At 37.8% G+C, this 22,585-nt stretch overlaps 1 protein-coding gene across 2 annotated transcripts; it reads left to right on the top strand.

Annotated features, from left to right (window-relative positions):
• The first annotated feature begins 283 nt into the window (after positions 1–283).
• On the top strand, positions 284–20,889 carry prlra (prolactin receptor a). Of its 2 annotated transcripts, XM_041811736.1 has the most exons (9): positions 284–460; positions 10,370–10,463; positions 11,303–11,435; positions 12,662–12,831; positions 15,717–15,883; positions 16,140–16,281; positions 18,643–18,739; positions 19,044–19,113; positions 19,197–20,889. In XM_041811736.1, exons 2-9 carry the CDS (start codon positions 10,376–10,378, stop codon positions 20,280–20,282), a joined length of 1,953 nt encoding a protein of 650 aa, XP_041667670.1. In that variant the 5' UTR covers positions 284–460; positions 10,370–10,375; the 3' UTR covers positions 20,283–20,889. The 2 variants fall into 2 exon arrangements, with proteins under 2 accessions (XP_041667670.1, XP_041667671.1); XM_041811737.1 differs by lacking the exon at positions 10,370–10,463.
• The last annotated feature ends 1,696 nt before the right edge of the window (positions 20,890–22,585 follow it).

Raw genomic sequence — 22,585 nt, 5'->3', positions numbered from 1 at the left:
TAAACCCTTATTTTTTCACTAAGTAGTAGATTGTGTTGACTGCATTGCCATCAAAAATTTTGAGGTTTCTTTCTTTTTAAAAAATAACAGGAATACCAAAAGCACACTGAAAGGAATGGAGCACGGAAAATTAAAAAGAAGAGTCTTAAACAAAGTAGACATGTGATGTGATAAGGCTGTGAAAAGCCGTTACATGGGCGTGGCTTGCTCCAGCTCCGGCCCGCCCCCTCAGGATCACAGAGCTTTCGAGAGAGTGGATGATATCCCGTTCGCATCTCTGAGTGTCAAGACTTTCACTGTCAGCTAAGCTTCCCCGGTGTGTGGTAATGCCTCTGCCCGTCCGCTTTCATCACCGTAAGCCCGTTTAAGGAGTCACTAAGTCCGCTCTCCTGGGAGCCAGAAACGGACTCAACACGGAGCCTAAACCGAGGAAGAGACTGGAAACTTCTATGAAGTTCTGGTAAGACTCTGACTTCAGCGCTAATAATAATGTAGCGTTTACTGTACCTGCTGTTGACCGTTGGAAGCTCGCGCCAACCATTTTAGCCTCTAAGACTACAATGTAATGTATTATTTCTCGTTTTAAAGGTCGCATGTGCTATTTAGAGGAGTAAAAATGTAGTTACGACCCTAAAACTGATGCTGTTATGGTACACAGGTAATTAAACGTGCTTTATAGAGGAACTGGAACGAACGAAAGTCAAGCATTCTATTCTTTCGTGATGAAATCCACGTTAAAAGTCCAAAAATTGGTCGACCGAACAATAAGTCAATAAAAGGAAAAAAAAATGTCAGGCCTAAAAAACACTTGCTATTTTAAGCCTGAAAGATAAAACAAGCTGTTTTTTTTAAGTTACATATCATTTCAAGAAAAAAAATTGTTTAAGAACTTTTGGTTGTAAAAGAGAATGAAGTAGTATCTTGGGGCTGTGAGAGTTTGTGATAAGTATTTTCAGTTGTTGGCTCACATAACAAACCTTAACTTTTGTGTTTCTATATCGCCCAAATATTCTGTTTTTCATTTCCAGAATATTTTGGAGTATTAAAGCCATTCAGTTTGAACTGAAACCTTAAATGACACCAGACACCTTTCTTAAGGTAGCTGTGTCAATAAAAAAAGGAGCACTAGGCTTATTTCCCCTTTTCTGGATGAAGACATATTCTCTTCCTGACAGCTGACTGATTATGACAGCCCTTAGAAGGATGATGATACTGCTGGCCCTCAATGGTATAATGGGATTTCTATGTCCATGATCTGTTCCCGTTCTACATGCTGCTGGGGTGAAGAAGAGGTGAGAGGGGCTGTTTACATTTATAGCACCAAGCTGATCAACACTATACCGGATTACAATTTTAGGCACCTACAGCTTACTGACTCTTACCACTTATAGATATGCATCAGGACTTTATAGGGTAATGCATGTTTACTAACACCTTAGATATAATGTCTCACAGCCTTATTAAAGCATAAAACTCATTCAAAAAGTTTACAACTATACTATGCTGTGCTATTATGACAATACTAATGTGTTAATCACATTTAAAGCATACAATTCAAAAAGATGTGCAGCTTGGTCAGTTCTTAAAGTTACCTAGCCTCACCTAGCCTAACATAAGTTAACCAAATGGACAAAATTAAGCAATGTGCACATACATTTATGTAGAGCTCCATCTGAGTTTTTCAGTATTTTCAGGAGACTTTAAAACAATATTTTCTTTCATGTTTGACCACAAGAAGAAATCAGAGTTTGACCAAAAAGTCTCTGTCGTCTTCTCTAAATCAGCGCTAAGGTATAAAAGCTTGCCAGCATCAGATTGATGCAGCAGAACAGATGCACACTGGCTACTGACATCGGTGCATGCTACGTTATTTGCCGATGGGCAGATGTCTGTCAATAGTGCCAGTATTGACCAATTTGAAGTACATGTCATGATTACGTCACAGCAGTTGTGCACGCATACTGGTGGAAAAAAAACAATGGAACAAGGGGAGAGAAACAGACAGATGTAAGCCAGAGATCATGTGTAAGAGAAAAAATGGCGTATTGTGCTGTAGGATGTCAGGAGAGGAATGTGAAACCGCATTTCTATTTATACTGTTGACAAAAGCGCTCTTTGAAGCAAAACACATGTATGGCTGTGTATACAGCAGATGCAGTATTGCTTCTTGTAATTAATGTAGATCTAACATGTATCAAACGAATGATTAGATAATTTAGAAAGAGTTACTGATCCAGCCATACAAGTGTAGTATACCATACGTTGTTTGTCTTGTTTTTAAGGGGTTGACCAATTATTGGCCGAGGCAATTACCAGGGTTGATATTCAGCATCTTGTTGGCTATCTGTATTAGCATTTTGTTTTATAGACGGCCTGTGCAACTAGTTAATTTTAAAAAGTTCTACTTTGGCTCCACTGTGAGGTGTATCATCCCCTCTGGTTCTGTTTTCTTTCTGCATATTCTTGCCTAATGTTCCACCTGCAACACTGTCTGATTGGCTAGATGTCACATGTGTAATAGCTAAGGCTGACCAATTAATAGAAGTTTAGACTAACTCACAAAGAAGGTGCAATACATCTTCAACCTGAAACGTGTGTCAAAATACCAGTTTGATTTAATTTTTGCAGTAGAAATGTCATTTTTGTGTGATTTTCTTTATCAAAATGAGAATGCAACATAAAAATGATGATTCTATCAGTACAATAATTCACATCCATTTTGCCATATGAGTCCAAATAATTGCAATTAGATATTTTTTTCAAAATAGATTAGTCCTAGTTTAATCTATATTATATTTTATTGGTTATTATATAGAAGGATTTACTGCACAAGATTACATATGATAAGAGAAGTAAGAAATTATCGCATAGTAAATCTAAATCACAATACTGAGGGGGAAAAATTGCAATTAGATTATATTCCCAAATTGTACATCATTTGTACTGAAATTCCATATAGCCTAGCCAATCAACACTGAAGTCTGAGTACCACTGATGGTTCCAAATATAAAATATGCATCTCATGAACAAGTAGCAACTGTTTTGTTTTTTTTAATGTGATCGGAAAAATCTATAGCAGTCAACCCCCATTTCTTATGGTTGCCTCAACATTTATAGCTGTGTTTCATGTACATGCTGCTGGCTTGGCAGTATGTCAGTCCTTAATACAGAAGATCCATGATTCAAATCTCAGTATTAGTGTCCTGGACATGACTGCTAAGCACTAAACCTTATGTTCACAGAGATTTGTGCACCTTAAGTTATTGTTGGAATTCTCCTCAAGGTATACAAGGATGTCCGTCTTCTGTATTTGTAACTTTCAGCCCACAAAACATCGCTAACTTGAACAAATATGGTCTACTGGCCTATACCAAGTTTGATAAAAGGTGAATACAGCAAGTCAAAAATCCTGCCGTCTTCTCTCTGCCAAAGCTCATTTGAAATGGATTGAAGCAAAATGGAAAACTGTTCTGTGGTCAAATCAATCAAAGTGTGGGAAAATACAGATACATTGGTGCATTAGTAATTTTTGTCACACTACTCAAAACAAATACCTCAATCTTTAAATACCTTGTTAAGTATAAACATCTGTTAATGATTCATGCACAGCTATTTTTGATATAGCACTGCCACTTGTATGGCTGCTATTCTGATTAGCTTGAGAGTATATGTATTTATTTTTTATCAAATTAAAACAAAAGAAGTTTTTATTCTTCTCTTAAAGTTTCCATTAAATAAAAAATTGGAATACCATGAAGGCCATCCGATAGCTAGATAGATACCTGCAGCTGACATTAAATCCTGGCATGAAACCTGCCTTATTCATCCAGCCTTAAAACGTGAGCAATTAGTGTCAAACCAGGTAAAAGTTTAACTGAAACCCCTGGTAGCCACTCATCACATCACATGTTTGTAATGTGAAAGAATACTGCTTTAGGAGCCGTATTAAGCTGTAGTTACTGTCTATAAATACAGGTATCCTTTATCTTACTAACCTATTTTAAATAAGCCCACAGATCAGAAGGATCTGTTCTGTTGCTTTAAAAGTGCTGGAAGGCACAGGATGTAGGTTGGCCAAGACACCAGAGGAAGTACACTTAGACAGGGAAGAGTGAAATAAGAAGGTAGTTACTGTAGTTGAAGCAGTGGTGAAATAAGCAACACATGATGTGCGGTTCAGATGTGTAGTTCTCTGTGTTGTGTGCAAGAGGAAGGTGTCTTTACAACATAGATTATTCCAGTATATTGTTTCTCCATCAGGTCCCTGTGTGACAAAAGTGAGAGGTGTGTCTGCATTCTCGGCACAAAGTCAGACACATTCTGCCCTTTGTCACCAATTTTGTTTGGAGGGTTCTCTGTTTTGGGACCTCAAAATTTCCTTCCTGCTTTTTGCAGATGGTTTGGTTCTGTTTGCTTCCTCAGTTGGACACCTCCAGCAAGCTTTGGGGCAGTTTGCAGCTGAGTTCAAAGTGGCTGGGATGAGAATAAGCCGAGTCTGAGGCGATGTCTCTCTGCCCCAAGTAAAAGAGTTCAAGGCTCTTGGTGTCTTGTTCAAGAGTGAGGGCAGAATGGACTGTGAGATTGACAGGAGGATTGGTGTATCATGTACCTATGTACTAAACCTATGTTTGGTCTTAAATACATCACAAAGATGCAGGCTTTTTGTTGGCTATTGAAGTGGCACTGCTGAGTGTCTTTGCTCTGTCCTCCGTCAGACCCCAAGTCCTGTGACCTGATTAATTCACCGGTCAGTAAATATGGGGTGTTATATTGCCCATTTAACATCAAATGTTAAATGTTTACATCAGTGTTAGTGTCTGTTACCGGCAGACAGAGAGCAAAGAGAGACAAGACAATGTCTCTTTGTCTTTAAGTCACATCCAGCGGACTTTTCTCCCTCAGTAAATAAACACTTTATGCAATCTGATATATGTTCATAAATGACACAGCGCCGGCTAGAACAAGTGATCCTGTTAATAATTATCATTGTAAGTTAATATAAACAATCAAAGATATTTTGTAGGCTAATTATATGATTAGAGGTAGGTGCACACTGATCGTCTCTGAGTCAGCTGTTATTTTAGTACAACAAAATGATGATAAAAGTAATCAATAGTGCCTCATCAAGCTTGTTATGTTAATTTTAAGGTCATCCAGACTACAAGAGGGTGCAACAAGGAGCCTGTTAAAGTTAACTCTTCTGATTTGGTGTGTTGCTTTGACTCAAATCTGGATTTTCAATTTGTCATATAGAAATTTAAAGATTTAAGCCCCACTTACTTGTTGCAGACAATACTTTAGATTATTTCTAGCAGGTACAGCTTGCTTAGCAGTGACATTTTAAATGTCACACCTTCATGTCCTTGACAGCTCCTGATCTTGTTTTCCGTTGCCCTCATATCTGCACACTCCTGTAAGAAAAAGCCTTGTTCCTAGAAATTGTTTGTTGCTTATGATCTAACTGGTTTTTCAGAGTTCTTGGAAATCTGTTATAGTCTGAGCAGGAGCAGAGGTCAAGTTATGATATTAATGTGGCTTGTGCCCAATTTCTGGAATCTGTTTACGTGTTGCAGCCTAATATGAGACTTGTGACATATACCATGCTTTTTCTCAGATAAGAGGCTTGATATTTTTCAGTGTATTGGGAACTGTTACAACTGTTAAAGAATTTGTCATTTCTGTTGTTCATAACCAGCTTATTTACACAATTCATACACGTAAGGTTAAGGCTGTAAAGAGTATTGATACTTTATGGTACCAAGTGCTTTTCAACAATATAGGGTCTGAGTCCAAGTGCCATTTTTTGCACAGGAGGAAAATCATTTTCTGTAAAAAACCAAGTCACAATTTACCATAAGATATATGATACGTTGTGTTGATACAGTACTAAAAACAATACTAGTAACAATACAATACAGCACAACACGGTACGATATGATAGAGAACAATCATTTAACCCTAACCCTAAAATCAACGTAGTCTAGCGTTTTTAGTGCCTAGGGTCCTGAGCACATAAACACCCAGCTTTGTTTGTCACTGCGTGTACAGTCAAAAATAGCTCAGCTTTTGGGATAAATGATAAGATACGATATGATAGATGCAATGCAATACAATGCATTACAAGTACAATTTGTCGATACAATACTAGAGACAATATGAGCAACGGTATGATGTTATATGCTATAATACAACACAACAGATCCGACGGAGCTTTTGGAACAGCACTGCTCTAGTCAGTGTCACTTATATATCATTGACCAAACAAAATCAAGAAGTGGTGGGACTTCTTATATCATTTTTGTAATCAAAAAAGACAGAGACAGGAGAAAGATCTGACTTGTCTTTTCAAGGGTAGAATTTCCAGGTCTTGAGTGCAGGAAATTTGCAGTTTTCGAGAATTAAAAACAAAAAATGACACAGTATTGCATTTTTAGGAGTTGTATTTTTTGTTGCTGATATCCGAACTGGTTTCAAGATTGTTTGATTTTTAGTTGAATTGTGTCAAAGTTTCTTAGTGATAAAAGAGCCTTTATGTTGTTTGATGCTTAAGATAAGTTAGACCCTTATGGAGGGAGCTGATTAGAGCTGAACGATTTGCAAAAATAATCTAATTGTGTTTTTTTCCCATATATTGCGATTGCGATTTAATATGCAATTATTCTTGGATTAATTTTGTGTATTTTTCAACAAATTCAAACAGTAAATAATTCCATACATAAAACCATGTGTATTGAAAACAATGAAATTATTTCCGAAGCAATTAATCCATAGTAGCATGAATCCGAATATGGGGGGGGCAACAAGCTTTAAGCTATAAAGGAGGCGGCTGGGGTGGGGGAGGTAAAACTGGCTAACAGCTGATCGCAGCTGGGGTATGCCTTTTGTGAAGTAACGCTAGGCTTTATCAGTTTTAGATAGAATGTGCTAACTATTTTTGCTCATATTGCTAATGTGATATTATTTGCTTTGTTAAAGGGCATTATCATTTTTATGTCACTTATTTTGATGAAGGAAAAACATACATAAAACACAAAAAGGAGGATTTTTGTAAACCATTAAAACATTGACACTTGAATGTTTGCATAATGTGCATAAAATTTATGCTGCTTCCAAAAAAAAAAAAAAGATTTATTGAAATGGTATTTTGACACATTTCAAGTTAAAGAAATATTGCAAATTCTGTGACTTGTAAATTGCAGCAGGCCATATTACGATTTAATCTAATTTGCGATTAATTTCCCAGCCCTAGAGATGATAAAATCAAATATATTAATTGAGCATAATCCATTGTCTTATTTTATTTGCACTGTATGTACAATAAAATGTACATTAATCTGAAATTGAACAACGGATATAATGCATAGCAGGCTACTAGAAAAGCTGTCAGTATGTATCATCAACAAACATGCCTAACTATCACCTTGCAAAGGTTGTGTTATACAGGTGTCCCCCGAACTGTGAGGACTCCACTGCTCTACACACACTCACTTTTCTCATTCAAGATGCCACTGAAGGACACAAGTCATACATTATTTCTATTCAGATTTCAGTCCTAACATCACAATGACACAACAGTTTCATTTTTTGCCCTTTTGATACTCACACTACAATTATTTGATTCAGTCTTTCCTGTTGTATATTGTATGTCTAGCCATGTCTGACAAAGGGTGACCATGCTTAACTTGTGCACCATTTTTCTATTATTACAATGCATTTTTATTGATACAAAGCATAATAAAAGAAAGATAAATACTATTAAACCAAAGCTGGAACATTTCATCTGCTGAGAATCTATCCATTACACTTAGAATGTAACATTTAGAATAATATCAGTGAGGGATCAGTCAGTCTGCACTGTTAGGTAGTGCTTTCCCAGCTTAGCAGCTTATTCAGTTTTGGCTACTGGTTACGTAAGCCGGCTATATGCAGCAGGAGGCTAATCCAGTGCCATGACCTTAATGCCTATTATCAGATCATGGTGACGTTATTGAAATTAAGGCAGTATAAACAAGAGTTGCAAACAGTCACCTGCGTAAAGTCCTTATGGAATTAAGGAAGAGTGCCAACTTTGAAGCACGTTGCCTGCCAAGGAAAAAGATTTAGCTTCTTTTTTTCATCATGGAGGACAACATGATTATCACATCAGCATATCTGTGGATAGTCTTGCATGACATTGTCTTCTTAAAATGCACTCACAGGCCTTAAGTGTCATGTTAAACTTGTCTTAATTGACTATGTTTAGCCTAAAATACTTAAAAGAGCTGTATGTCTAAGTAAAGATCAGTCCTGCAAGTGGATGCTATTGATAAGAACACTGGGGGAGGAGGGGATGCTGTGCACTGAGTGACTGAGATTGGAGCCAAGGTGTCATCTACTGGACATCCACTCTGAGAGTAAATATGCTATTATAACATAACAGCTGTGATGTAGGGCTGCACAGTAAATCAAAACGTCATTCATTCTAATCTGAGCTACATGAGTTGGATTTACCAGCTAGCTCCACTACTAAGCAACATAGCCTGCCCGTCAAGCTTAGGTTACTACCGGAGCTACACATGACTTTCACCTCGCTGTGATTGGCCTGGAATGAATTTGACAGGCAGGACATTTGTCCAATCACCTTGTGAGAATTGTATATGTATATTGCATAATGTATTGTATATTGCATAATGTATTGTATATTGCATATGCTCTGTACAGGAAGTTCCCCAGATCCCCAGATGAATGTGAATACATATATATATATATATATATATATATATATATATATATATCTCCAATGCAAGTGATATATGAACACTCATCTGGAATGCATGCCATTTAACTTTTCACTAGTGGCCTGAGAACAGTAACCTTGATTTTACACTACTGTAATGTAGTCAGATGATACTCAAGCTAGCAGTTAGCCACCCGCAGAATAATTGTTGCCAGTTTTGTTTAATAATTTAATCTGGATTTAGGAGACACATTTTGCAAATAGAAATATGCACATTTTAAAATTAATATAGCATGCTTATCACCTTTTGTATCATGTTCACACTGTTGAACAGTATTTGACATAATAGTTTTCTCATATTGTGCAAGCCTTAGAAAAATATATAAATAATACAGTTATTAGGACAATTATGGTAAGTTCAAATGTTCATTGCCCATCATTTTTCAGTATCGCCCAATTCAAATATTAAACTATTTTTCAGCTGCTGGGCAGTTTTGTCAGTTTAAGACAAATCTAGGGGTCTGACCTAAAGCTTTTATTGAAGCATGATTCATAGGGATTCAGCACATTAAATAAACTAGGTTAAATTATTGTTTGTCTCCCAAGAGGCTAGGGTCTTCTTCTTGGCTTAAATCTAAAGAAATATCTCTGAATCAATGCTTTTGTTTGTATAGGTCTTCTATGTCCTGTGACAACGCTTGCATTTCGAGCTATGATTTTTTCCAGCATCCAGTTAGGATGCAAATTAATTCTTATTCTGTATCAAAGTTTGTTCCTGCCTGTAGAAATCTTTAGCAGGGTTATACAAAAGGGTGTGAGAATGTGATGAAGCTTTTTCTTGGCCTTGAAGGATTTTAATAACACAGAAGCTCTCTGTAATCAACATGTCAAATCCTTCAGATGACGGCACTGACACTTCATCAGTTAAGAGACAAACAGGCGAAAGCCAATGAAAAAGCATGTGACGATAATTACTTTCTGCCAGCTTTTAATTTTCAGTGATGCAACAACTTCTTCCCATGTATTTAACCTTAACATTGTCTCCTCCCCCACTACTGTCCCCCCCTCACTTAGCTCCATGTGGGCTCAGAGATGAAGAGTAATAATAACTCAAACATCTGCACATGGCTAGGGTAATGCAGGTTTCTAAGTCATGTGAATGGGAGTCCTGTAGGCTGCCAGCGAGGCAAAGCAGCCTACTGCTTTGAGTGTATCTGCTCTACTGCAGAGGCAAGAGCTCGAATGCATGTTATGCAACCAGTTACGCTGCATGCGCCAGCTGGTAGAGGTGGATGCAAACAGAGATGATGTTTTTAATCCTTAGTGAATCAGCATGCAATCTCTGTAGAGGACATTTTTCTTTCAATTCATTACATTTACTGTTTTGTAGTCAGATTTGTGTTTTATTACCCGATCATGTCTGTGTGGGATATAGAAAAGCTGAGTGTAATGATGAGGTTCTCTAATTTTGTTATGAAGCATATAAACCACAAAAGGCATTTTTTTTTGTCATGCGAGCATGTTGTGACTTAATACAGCTTCTGTTGTGGCAGACTGTATCAGATATTGTGGGTCATCTGGTTTTTCAAGAGTGAATATAAACAATTCCTCAAGACTCAGCTTTCTTTTTTCCTGTTTGCTTTCATCAACCAGCCTGCCATGCTTTGTGGTGCCATGATGTGGAACGCTGTGGGAGTTAACCTGCTTCTGCTGCTGCTTGTCTTTGCCTGCTATGCAAAGGGAATGGGTAAGTGTGAAACACTGGCAATATATTTTTAGTCTATTGAAAGTTTCTAGCATTGTGTATCAGCATTCATAAGGCCTAGAAACAAGTGACTATCCAAAAGCCCAATCCCTTAGCTCACTTGAAGAAACAGTCAGCATGTTGCCAGTTAATGTTAGGGGTCTTCACTTGAGTGGCTTTTGACTTTAACCTTTGGTGACCGGTGACACTGTTGTCCAAGAAAAAAAAAATACTGTGATGAGAAGATGATCTAATGAGCTGATATTACAAATCTAAAAGGCCATAATGTTAGCAGTTATTAGCAAACTTATGGTAATGTTAAATAGCAAAGTTTGCTGTAAGGTGATGTTCTACATGATGCTAACATGATTGTAAGATCTATAAATACTTCTCACTGTGCAGCAAACTTTCCCAACACTATGTCTCCTTACCTTAGAACAGCGATTCCCTACTCTTTTCCCTGGAGCCACCATTATATGTATCTAAGAAAGCTTTTTTTATCATTTATTATTGTTTCATCCCTGTCCCTCAAACAGCCTAAGTCCACCAAAATTTTCCTTTGCAAATTGTTTGTTAATTTTTCTCAGTCATAATCATGTAAATTTCAGTAAAACCCCAGGGACATGATCATTTTACTGCTTTTCCGTGGAGGTCTCCAACACCAAGTGTTTAAAGAAGCTGCAAGCTATTGGTGAATTAGATAATGGCAAAACTGTTGTTTGTCTGAAGATTTGATCTTTGATAACATGCATTTTATTTCCAATTAGTAATTTTCTATGGCAAATTATTTTTGATAAATCCTTTTTTTTTTTTTTTTTTTACCAATTTCTGTGCGTCTCTAGGCTACAGCCCGCCAGGGAAGCCCACACTGACGCGATGTCGTTCTCCAGAAAAAGAGACTTTCACCTGCTGGTGGGAGCCAGGCTCTGATGGGGGCCTGCCAACCACCCACGCTCTGTTCTATCGTAAAGAAAAGTGAGTTTAATGGTGTTTTTACACATGCACAAAACTGTTGACTTTATGCCAACTTCGTCCCTGTCAGCCTTTTCATGTGAAGTCAGGGGAGGCCAACAGCCCTTGTCATAATCCTTGTATATCATATCATCACACCTTTGCACATTCAAAAGGATCCCTGAATGATGCAAGACTGATTTAATGTCACAGTAAATTACAGTGTAGCTGAAATCGGAGAGAGCACGGTGTGCAAACACATAAGACATGCACACAGGGCTGTTTTTTCAACACTAACACCTGACCCTTCTGTTCTCTTGTATGTCTTAAGATGTTAAATCGTTTGAATGCACTCCAGTTTCCCTTGTTTTTGCATTATCATCATGATGTGAACTGGCTGTCTAGATAGGAAAGATATTTTTCATTGTTAATATTCAGGCAAATCCTGTGCAAATCACACAAATTCCATAATGTATTTCTTTTTTTTCATTGGGGTGGCGGGGCATCAAAACGAAGTATCAATATCTGTGTTGTAATTCAGTCCAGTAGATATCGGATGTATTAGTATTGGTTTTCAGTACTCATCCCTAGTTATGCATAGTCTTTATATAAAGGTAAGACCTGTTATCGTAGAGTTAGACTCAGTCCTGCCATCCTCTAGACTGACTAAATTTTAGTAAATTTCAGGCCTTCATGTGTGAACACAGCTTAAGAGAGAAGATGTCACACCACCCAGCAGTACAGCAACTATCTTAAAGACTATCGGCTGTATTTATTCTTTCAAGGTCAACACAGCTGTCAGTGAGCATCCTACCTGCTCTTTCGCAGAAGTGATACCACCAGACAGGTGTAAGAGGATAAAGGTTTCAGAGTTATGTGTCACTGGTCATGCTTGTAGACTAAGCTGAATTCAGTTAATCAGCACTGTTGTACACTGTAAAGCCTTCCAAGAAGGTGCACAATACAAATTCAGAGGAAAATTATGTTTATGAGGTGCAGCACTCTCCAGTTGTGTTTTTTATGTTATTTAGTATCTTAGAACATTTAAAACTCATGACTGAGACATAATTGAGATGTATGCTGTTATTACTCTCTTTATAATTTTGTTGCCCCGTCCTACAAAGACAAACACATTCACATGCACACTTTGTGTTAGGAATTGAAGCATGAAGAGTACATGCTGCTTTTCAAAAATGCACCAGGAATGTACAGTACAGACAATAACATGATGTTCTCTGCCTCTCTTGTAGCTCTGAGACTGTGTACGAGTGTCCCGACTACCACACAGCAGGAGAGAACTCCTGCTTCTTTAACAAGAACGACACGTCCATCTGGGTAAACTACAACATCACTGTGATGGCCACGAACGCTCTGGGCAGCACATTCTCCGATCCTGTGGATATAGACGTTGTGTACATTGGTGAGTGAGTGCTTTGTTGCTCGTTTGGTTGCTTGTTTATTTGTTTTTCAGTTTGTTCATAAGGTATACTATAATTGTCAAAGCACAACATCCCCATGAGGATTACAGAATTAAGGTATGTTTCAGTGCTCACTCTCACAGCTGCTTAATGGCACAGCGTTTACACTGGAGCTAATGCTCCTCCATAACCTGACCCTCCCTCTCAGTTTGCACTGAAGTCATCAGTAAAGTAGCAAATGTAATAAAAAGGGAGAAGCCACCAGGGCTATCTTCAGGCACACTCGCTCGAGTCAAGGATTTGGTTAAAAAGCCTTTAATGTTTCAGGGCATATCTAATAAAAGAATAAAATCACAAGGAAAGCCGACTGGTTTCGACCACACGAACCACAACTCTCCTTGTGGCAAATGTAATACTTTGTTATCCTGCTGAGTTAAGGTAATTTTTTATAAAACCATATGCATGAGTTTGTGAACTAATCCCAGAAAAGTGTGCGTAATATTACTAATTACTGGTGCTGTTTAGCCATTATAAAATAACCTTTTAATTGCTTATTTGGACATCCCTACAAAATGATTTAGACTAAATGTTTTTTTCAAATTACAGTTAAAACATAGAAAAGCAAAACACCAAAAGCACTAGATGAGTTTTTTTTTTTTTGCATTGGGACACTACTTAATTTCAAAAACTTTACTAATCTCTCATGGGGAAATTGTTCTAAGCAGCTTGTCCATAAAGACATAAATGCATTCGTTAGACTGAAAAAACTGAATAAAATACAAGTTATTCAGATTTTTTTTTAATGCTGAAAGTCCCTGTAAAGTGAAATCCAACACGCTAGACATGTTAGAATAAGTTTGCTGTAAACATGTGAAATACCTGAGATCTAATTTAGTTTCTGACGACCAGGTACAGAAGGAAAGTACAGGTTTGTTTGTGAGTTTTTTCTGGCTTGGTTTAATTTGGGCAGAGCCAAAATCAAAGTCCATGACTTTACCAGTCTTGATAGGCAGTTACAATTATAGCTCAGTGGGTTATACCTCCAATGGGAAGGCGATGGTTCAAATCCCAGTCAGTACAGAATCAACATCCAGTATCCAAAATCAATACCCTTTGGCAAGGTCCTTAACTCCTGGAACACCTGTTTACCTGTCAGATGTATGTCACTTTGGATAAATGAGTCTGCTAAATGACATATAACACTGTAACCCCACCACCTAATGCTGAAACAATATAAAATCACCCAGCGGCTCATCTCAATACAGTGTTGTTAGCTCATGTCACTGCCTTCATTGAAAGTTAACAGCCAGTTACTAGCTGTGTTTTATTCATGGTGAGGTAAATTTCCCAGATCTACCAGCCACAGTGGCCTAGGGGCCATTAAAAGTATCCTCATGGAGAGATTTGTTCAAGAAAACAGTAAATTTAACCCCCAGCTTCTGTCAGGCAGCTGCGCTCTGATCAGAAGCATGTTTTTTTTTTTTTTTTTAAATTTGAGAGGATCGTGTTTCTCGTGAGTGAGTGTGGCTTCAGTTCCTTCTACCAACATGCCCACACCATCCTAGAGCAGATTTTATTGCCTCATTTTTTATTATTTTGAAGCTTAATTTTATAAACATAGAGATGTTTTCATTACTGAAATTTGGCCTGGTGGTTCTTAACACAGCAGCCTGTCATACAACAAACCTAGAATACAGATTTTTTTTTAATTACTTAACAGGGACTTTAATTATGCCCACTGTAATTTAACAAAGCTCACTTGTTTCAAAAACAAAACAATAGAAAAAATGTAACATTCTGGCAAACTTTTATGCAAAATATATGTCATGGCAGCAGTCCCATCCATATTTAGTGGTTGGAAAAGAGACACATACAGTATGCACTTTCTTTACCTATACATACTGTATATACCCAGTTACTTTTTGCCCACCATTCACACGGAATAAAATACAATTGTAAGTTAATACTGGTATTTGGCACGGTTATAAATGCATCAAAAGATAAAACAAAACAAATGTTCTCTAAAAAGGATTAGTTTTAAAGAGGTGATCAATACTTTATTCTAAAGGCAACACACACACCAAAGGCTGATTTTAGTCCCTAAGAACGTCACATTTTTCACCTTCATTAGTGATGCTTTCTAAAATCTTCTTGGCATTGTTGTTGTTAGCAGATGCATTGGATTTTTAGATGTAAAGATTTTTTTATCCATTGGTTTGGGGGTAGCAGTTTGGGTTAAGGGATGAACTGTTGTCATTTTTAGAAGTCTGTACAAGTTCTTATTATTAAATGTATTATCCAAGCTTTCCTTTCATTTTATTCATAATATATTTGTTGCACATCTACTCTACATTTTTTTTACATTACATGAATACTGTATGCAGCTTTGAATTAGTTCCCTCCTGTCATGTTGCATAAAACAATATATGTTGTCTGGCTCATGAAATATGTAAAAAGCATTATATGTAAAACCATGGAATTAAAAGCCTTGAAGTCTGGGTTTTGCCCTTGAGGCTGCTTATCATAAGGCGCACATCTTTCCCTTGTCTCTAAAAGTTGTATTGACCTGATTTGGTTATCAGTCCTGAGCAATGTCTTTAACAAGAATGTGTTTGTCTGGCCTCACATTTGTCAACTATGTGTCTCCTGGAAGGCAGCTTGCTCTAAACTGCTTCCTCAAATGCAGATATTTCCTCAAAAACAAGTATTTGGAAGGTCAGTCTTGGAATTGCTATGTTAATCTGCATGAGGTGTGGGTAGGCCTGTGTTTTGGCCTGATAACTCATTTAAATTCATGTTTAGTTAATGCATTACAACCATCACTGTCATTATTGTCCCAAACATAAGCTGACCCTCTCTCATGCACACTTTCTCTTTCCCCTTCCAGTCAAACCTAATCATCCAGAGAAGGTAACAGTGACTGTGATGGAGGACAAGGGCTGGCCCTTCCTCCGGGTGACGTGGGAACCACCACATAAAGCTGACACCCGCTCTGGCTGGATCACTCTCATCTACGAGCTTCGAGTGAAGCTGGAGGGGGAAAATGACTGGGAGGTACATAACCCATTACTGTTGCATTTGAGTTAACAAATGTTAGTGTTCCAATGGGAACCTTGAGTGCAAACTTGACTTAGCATTTCAGCCTCTAATTGGATACAGAGAGGATTTGGAATTTTCAACAGGGGATTCTTGTGATTATCCTTTAGATTAAAATCAAGAGCTTATTTTTATTACGGTATTTGCAATCTGTTGGAAACTTAAAGGACTTTTTAGACTCTGCATGACTGTGTCACTTGTGTGTTATTTCCAGATGCACCTTGCAGGCCAGCAGAAGATGTTTAACATTTTCAGCCTGCGGTCAGGTGGTACATACCTTGTTCAGGTGCGATGTAAGCCGGATCATGGCTTCTGGAGTGAATGGAGTTCAACTTCCTTCATCAAAGTTCCTGACTGTAAGAAATTATCTATTATCTATAATGCTCTTCACTGCACAGTACAGTACACATAAATTAGCATTTAAATATATATATATAATGCATTTATTATAAATTATGATGATATATTTTATAAAATACAAAACAAAAGGAGATTAAGTGGCAGTAAACATACAAACACAATTGAATATATTATGATACAATACCAAACAAAGTAAATAATATGACACTAAAAGATAATCGTGACAAGATTCAATACCATATGATACTAACTGAAAGTATGCTGTTCTCTGCAATACAAAAAACCCTGTAAAGTTCATTACAATGTGTTGCTATATGTTAGGATACAATATATTCCATCCCCTTTGGGAAATTTTTGTCCCAGTGATGCTCGATAGGGTTGATGTAAGAGCCATTCATGTTCTTCCACACCAAACTCATCCTACCATCTCTCTATAGTCCTCGCTTTGTGCATTGGGGTACAGCCATAGTGGAATAGAAAAGGGTCTTCCCCAAACTGTAGCCACCAAGTTGGAAGCAAAGCATTGTCCAAAATTAGGGATGCACGATATTGGATTTTTGCCGATATCCAATGTGCCGATATTTTAAAACTCATTTTGGCCGATACCAATATTTGACTACATTTTTTTCCACTGTAAAAAACACAAATTCCATTCTGTACTTCAATTTTCTTTTAATATTGGTATCCTTTTTTTTTAAACAGACACAACATTTGATTTTCATCAGAAACAAAGGATGTATTGGGTTTTTTTTTTCCAAGTACAGCCATACACTAATGATAAACTCACAGTAATGTCTTTGGGTTGCATGTGCATTATATTCTACATGTATTTTTAACAGTACAGCCAAAGTCGTCTGCAACTTTGAGGGCAATAAACAGCAGCAAAATAACCTGCTGGCACCGAGCTCCACAGTGCAAAAAAGAAATAGCTTCTAAATTTATATTGATTCTCATTATTACTCAGCCAGTTTGCAGGATGGCTTCCTGAGATACTCCTGACAAAAGTGCTTTAAATAACAACAACAACAAAAAGACAGGTTCAAAAAATCTAGCTAATCCAGCCCGTACTTTCCACCACACTGAAAGGCTGATTATCAGGAGCTATAAATTCAGTGATTTTTCTGTTCAGCTCCTTACCTTTGGGTGGTCACTGCTGTATTTTTTAGCTTTGTCAAATGACTCAAGTAGAGGCTGCTGACAAGTTTTCCCTGGCACGAAGTTTTGTCATTCTTGATCTTAAGAAAGTCGTAGTCATCAAGGTGATGTTTTTTTTAGATGCAAAATTAAAGTGGTGGTGTTAAAGACGCGTTGTTGTCGTGCTTCTCCTCGCATCACATGTTGAGTTTGTGGTTGCCGCACGTCCAGGGTCATCGCATGTGCTTCATTATGACATCACATTATCGGCCGTACAGATCAGCATAAATGTTATTATCGGCCGATACAGATAATTAACTTTAAGCTATTATCGGCCAGTACCGATATACAGCCAATAATATCGAGAATCCCTATCCAAAATGTCTTGGCATGCTTGAGCATCAAGATTGTCTCTCAATGGAGAAAAGGGGCCCAGCCCAAACCTTGAAAAACAGCTGTATACCATCATCCCACCTCCACCAAACTTCACAGTTGACACAATGCAGTAAGGCAGGTAACGTTCCCCAGCCAAACCCAGACCGGCCCATCTGACTGCCAAACAGAGCCATATGATTCAACACTCCACAGAACGCATTTCCAGTGCTCCTCAGTCGAGTGTCTGTCTGCTTTACACCACTCCATCTGACGCTTGGCATTAGACTATGTGATGTGAGGCTTGCTTGCATGCAGCTGCAAGAAACCCATTCCATGAAGCTTGCACTGCACAGTTTTTGTGCTTCCATTAGTGCCAGTGGAAGTTCAGAACTCTTCAGCTAGGGAGTCAGCAGAGTGTTGGCGATGTTTATGCACCATGCGGCTTAGCAATTGTTGACCCCAGTCTGTTACTTCACATGATCTTCTGCTTCGTGGCTAAGTTGCTGTTTTTCCTAAATGCTTCCATTTTCTAATAGTATCACTTACAGTTGACTGCATCCAGCAGGGATGATATTTTACCAGTTGTCTTACTGCAACGGAAGCATCCATTAAAGTACCACGCTTGAAGTCACTGTGTTCTTTAGAAAGACCCATTTTGGATCACAAATGTTTGCAAATAGAGACAGCATGGCTAGGTGCTTGTTTTTATACACCTGTGGCAACTGGTCTGATTGAAACACCTGAATTCAATAATTAAGAAGTGTGGCCAAATACTTTTGTCCATATAGTGTAGCTGAGGCAATAAATGTTTTGTTGAAGCAGTCATGGTGTTATGTTTTGTTTTACAGATTTCCATCGGGAAAAGCCAATGTGGGTCCTCATTACATGCTTTTGTGCCTTTATCTTCCTCATCCTCACATGGCTGCTTCACATGAACAGTGATAGGTAAAGCACTGAGTTACTTTCCTTGTATTTGATTAGATAACTTTTATTAAAATTACTTGTATTTTCTATTTCATGACCTCTTTGTTTCTACAGTTTTTACACTAACTTAAGGGTAATATCAATAAATTAAACATCAAACTATTTTTTGTCATGATTAGCTACCTGTCTCATTATCTCAGTATAAAAGGATGCTTTTTATTCTTATGAATAGCAGCAATAAGCAGCAGAGAAGTATTGTTTTATTTTATTTCTGTGTGCTGCTAACAAGTCCTAACATAAATCTCCTTTTTTCTCATGAATGAAGTCTGAAGCATTACATTCTGCCACCTGTCCCGGGTCCAAAAATCAGAGGATTTGACAAGCAGCTTCTAAAGGTAGAGTAGACCAATTTTCTGCCTTTGTTAGTGCATGTCTTTAAATACTTTACTGTATCTGATTTTCCCGTTTTTGTTTGTAGAACGGCAAGGCCGATGAGATCTTCAGTGCACTGGTGGTGTCTGATTTTCCCCCCACTACATCCCCTAATTGTGAGGACCTGCTGGTGGAGTATTTAGAGGTGTACATCTCTGAGGAGCAGGAGCTGATAGAGGAAAGCAAAGATCTTCATGATGTTTGCCTCAAGTCTGAGGGCTGTACATCAGACAGCGACTCTGGCCGGGGCAGCTGTGACAGCCACACACTGCTGATGGATAAATATCGAGAGACAAAAAATGAAAAGAGGCAAAGAGATAAGGAGAGCAGTCAAACCGGAACCGAGGACCAGAGGCACCAGAAGGACTGGGAGGAGGAAGTGTCGATGTATGCTCATGTAGAAATGATCAGTCCTAACATTTCCAGTGGCAGGGTGAAGACTTGGCCTTCAGTGTATTCTCCGCTGCCTCAGTACAGCTCAGACCAAAAGAGCTCACTTGAGAGGGACAAACCGCACTGCCTCTCGGACACTCTGTACCCTCCAGGCTCGTCATCTTCTTCCCTCGACCAGCCCCTCCAACACACCAAGGAAGCTCTTAGACCAACAGATTGGGAGTTCAGTTTTGGGAACAAGCAACCTCATCTACTCCATTCTCAGACTCAAGCTCGCCAGCAACTCCAAGCCCACAGCGATGTCAACATCTCAAGAATCAGCTACAAACAGGCACTCACAGGTCAGCAGTCGCCTGCTGTGCAATCAACTGAATATGTGGAAGTTCAGAGGGTCAGTGAGGAGAATGCGGTGCTTCTCCAACCTTTAAACTCAGGGCGAGGCCATGTTGAAGGCTGCTCTCAGCTTCCTCTTGGGGAGGACTACAGCAGGGTGAAGAGTGTGGACATGGACAACAGGCTGCTGCTCACAGGAGAGGTCACACAAAAAGAAAGGCGTCAATGTGAGGACCTGGACATGACTGGAGAAGAACCAGAGAACTGCCACACATCATCATCAGTTTCTACCATACAGAAGCATACAGCCTGCATTCACACTGCCATAACAGTGCAGGATGAAATGGTGCTAACAGGGAATGGTTATGTTGATACTTCAACAGCTAGAACACTACCCAGTTACTGAGCGCCCCAAATGCTGGAAAGGCTCAGGACATTGTGGGACCTGTTTCAGACTGGATCTGAGACAATGTAAAAATACCTACACTGTGTGGAAATTATGCAGAGACCAATTTATGATGTTACAGAATCACATGTATTTGAATGTATATGACTGGATAAATTATACTGTTCTATAAGCTATCTGTTTAGCTGTATATGTCCGTCATAAATCTTTTCTCAGTTGCACTTTATCATATACTGTATCATGATTTTTAAACATCTTTCCTAAAATATATGTGGATGTTACCTGGTGCAGTGTTAGTGTAAGTTGAAATAACTTATGTAAAATCCAAACTGCATCAATCTCGCATGTAAAATCATTTTGTCGTAAAAATGTTCATTGATCTGAAAACTACTGATGTATTTAATTTAATAGGCAATCTGCAATAATGATACTAATGTATAAGCAACTGTCTTTCTTATTCAGAATTGGTTAGTTGCAGTTTTCCCTTCTTTTTCTTACTGCATGTACCATGTATGTATAGCTAGCCAACTCATACTAAATGCAGTTTTTACAACAATCAAATCATTCTGAAAAGCTTGCCAAAAAATCATGACAATAATAAATTCATAGGAAAAAAATGAGATCTTGGTATTTTTTTTAAGTCAGTACAACCAGGCAGATGCATATAAAAAGGGAAGTAATCTCCCAGATATTATATGACTAAAAAATGAAGACAATCAAGGTGCAAGTCAGATCTTCAGTCGAAGTAAAATACATTTTACATGGTTTAAGGGTTATGCAACAACCCAGGTTTTAATATTTTTTTTCCAAGTTAAGATGAAATCCAAAGAGAGCTACGACTTAATAAATCATGAGGTTTGTCTAAATACTAAGTTGTTGGTTTATATTAGTGGCTTATTTGTACACATCCTGTGACATTGTAGAGCAGAGGTGCAGTGCTGTGAAAAGTATTTGCCCCCTCCCTGATAGTTTTTTTTATAGTTGTCACACTTAAATGTTTTAGATCATCCAACGAATTTTTATATTAAACAAAGATAACATGAGAAAATACAAAATGCATATTGAAGGAAAAAACCCCATCTAAACCTACTTGACCCTATGTGGAAAAAGTAATTTCCCCTCTAAACTTAACAGGTTGTACCACCACTGGCAGCAACAACTGCAAGCAAACATATGCGATTGGGTGGCAATGAGTTTTTCACATCACTGTGGAGGAATTTTGGCCCTCTCTTCTTTGCAGATTTTTTAAAAAATTCAGCCACATTGGAGGGTTTTGAGTATGAACGGCCTGTTTAAGGTCATGCCACATCATCTCAATTAGATTTAAATCTGGACTTGTGTATACATATTTTTATATATAGATATATATATTCTTCAATTTCTTTAGATTGTGACATGATGCTTTGTTTCTTCAAATCTTTTAGTCTACTTCATTTTGTCGGTAAGGTTCTGTTTAAGTGATTTTTTTTTGACAAAACACATCTAGTAGTAAGCAGACCTGGTGGCAAGTGGATTTGAACTCAGCTTTCAAAAAAATGTAGTTGATCACAATTAATTCAATTACAGCTATTTTAATCACCTTTTCACACAGGGCCAGGTAGGTTTGTTTGGCTTTTTCCTCTTAATAAATGATGCATTTTGTATATATTTAGGTTATCTTTGTCAGATATTGTTTTTTTTAAGATCTGAAACACTTCAGTGTGAAAAATGTGTAAAAATACAAAATCAAGGAGGGGGCAAATACTACACAGCAATGTATAACACAAAAAGTGATATTTTTTCAGTTTTCAACCCTTTAACCCTTTACCTCTTCAGGCTAAAAATGGCGATTTGGACATATTTTGTTATTCTGGCTGTAAAATAGTCAGGAAATGCCCTAAGTCTGTGAGCTTTGGTCCCTTTTCCAAGGAGTACTTGAACTTGACTTTTCAACATCTGGTTAATGATTATTGCACATTATATGGAATTGTCAGCACTTTAATAAGAAGAAAAACACAAAAAACAGATTTGTTTTTCATGGCTTTTATGAGAAGAAATGTTATTGCTCATGAAGTTTTGATTGGACATTTGAAATGTGAACCTATACATGTTTAGAACAATCACCAGTCATTTTTTGAGTCTAGGACTCTGGGTGTGCAAAAGAGAACTATACTAAACCTCAGTTCAGAAGATGCATCCTTCAAATCACTGTCCTCCTCAATGAACTGTTGCGGCTGTTTTACTGTTCTTGATGGTCTCCCCGACATTATAAATGTGTGTAATAAAACACAGACACGCACAAATGCCACTATCTAACGCTATTT

The sequence above is a fragment of the Cheilinus undulatus genome, linkage group 17, assembly GCF_018320785.1.
Source record: "Cheilinus undulatus linkage group 17, ASM1832078v1, whole genome shotgun sequence".
NCBI lineage: Eukaryota > Metazoa > Chordata > Actinopteri > Labriformes > Labridae > Cheilinus > Cheilinus undulatus.
Note: the sequence above shows the minus strand (reverse complement) of the source record. Positions and strands in the feature narration are given on the sequence as shown.

Excerpts from the sequence above, each read along its gene's own strand:
- prlra (XM_041811736.1), top strand. The coding sequence starts at position 10,376 with ATGCTTTGTGGTGCCATGATGTGGAACGCTGTGGGAGTTAACCTGCTT. Across the intron at positions 11,436-12,661 it reads CTGTTCTATCGTAAAGAAAA|CTCTGAGACTGTGTACGAGT; the intron begins GTGAGTTTAATG and ends CCTCTCTTGTAG. Across the intron at positions 18,740-19,043 it reads CTTCACATGAACAGTGATAG|TCTGAAGCATTACATTCTGC; the intron begins GTAAAGCACTGA and ends TCATGAATGAAG.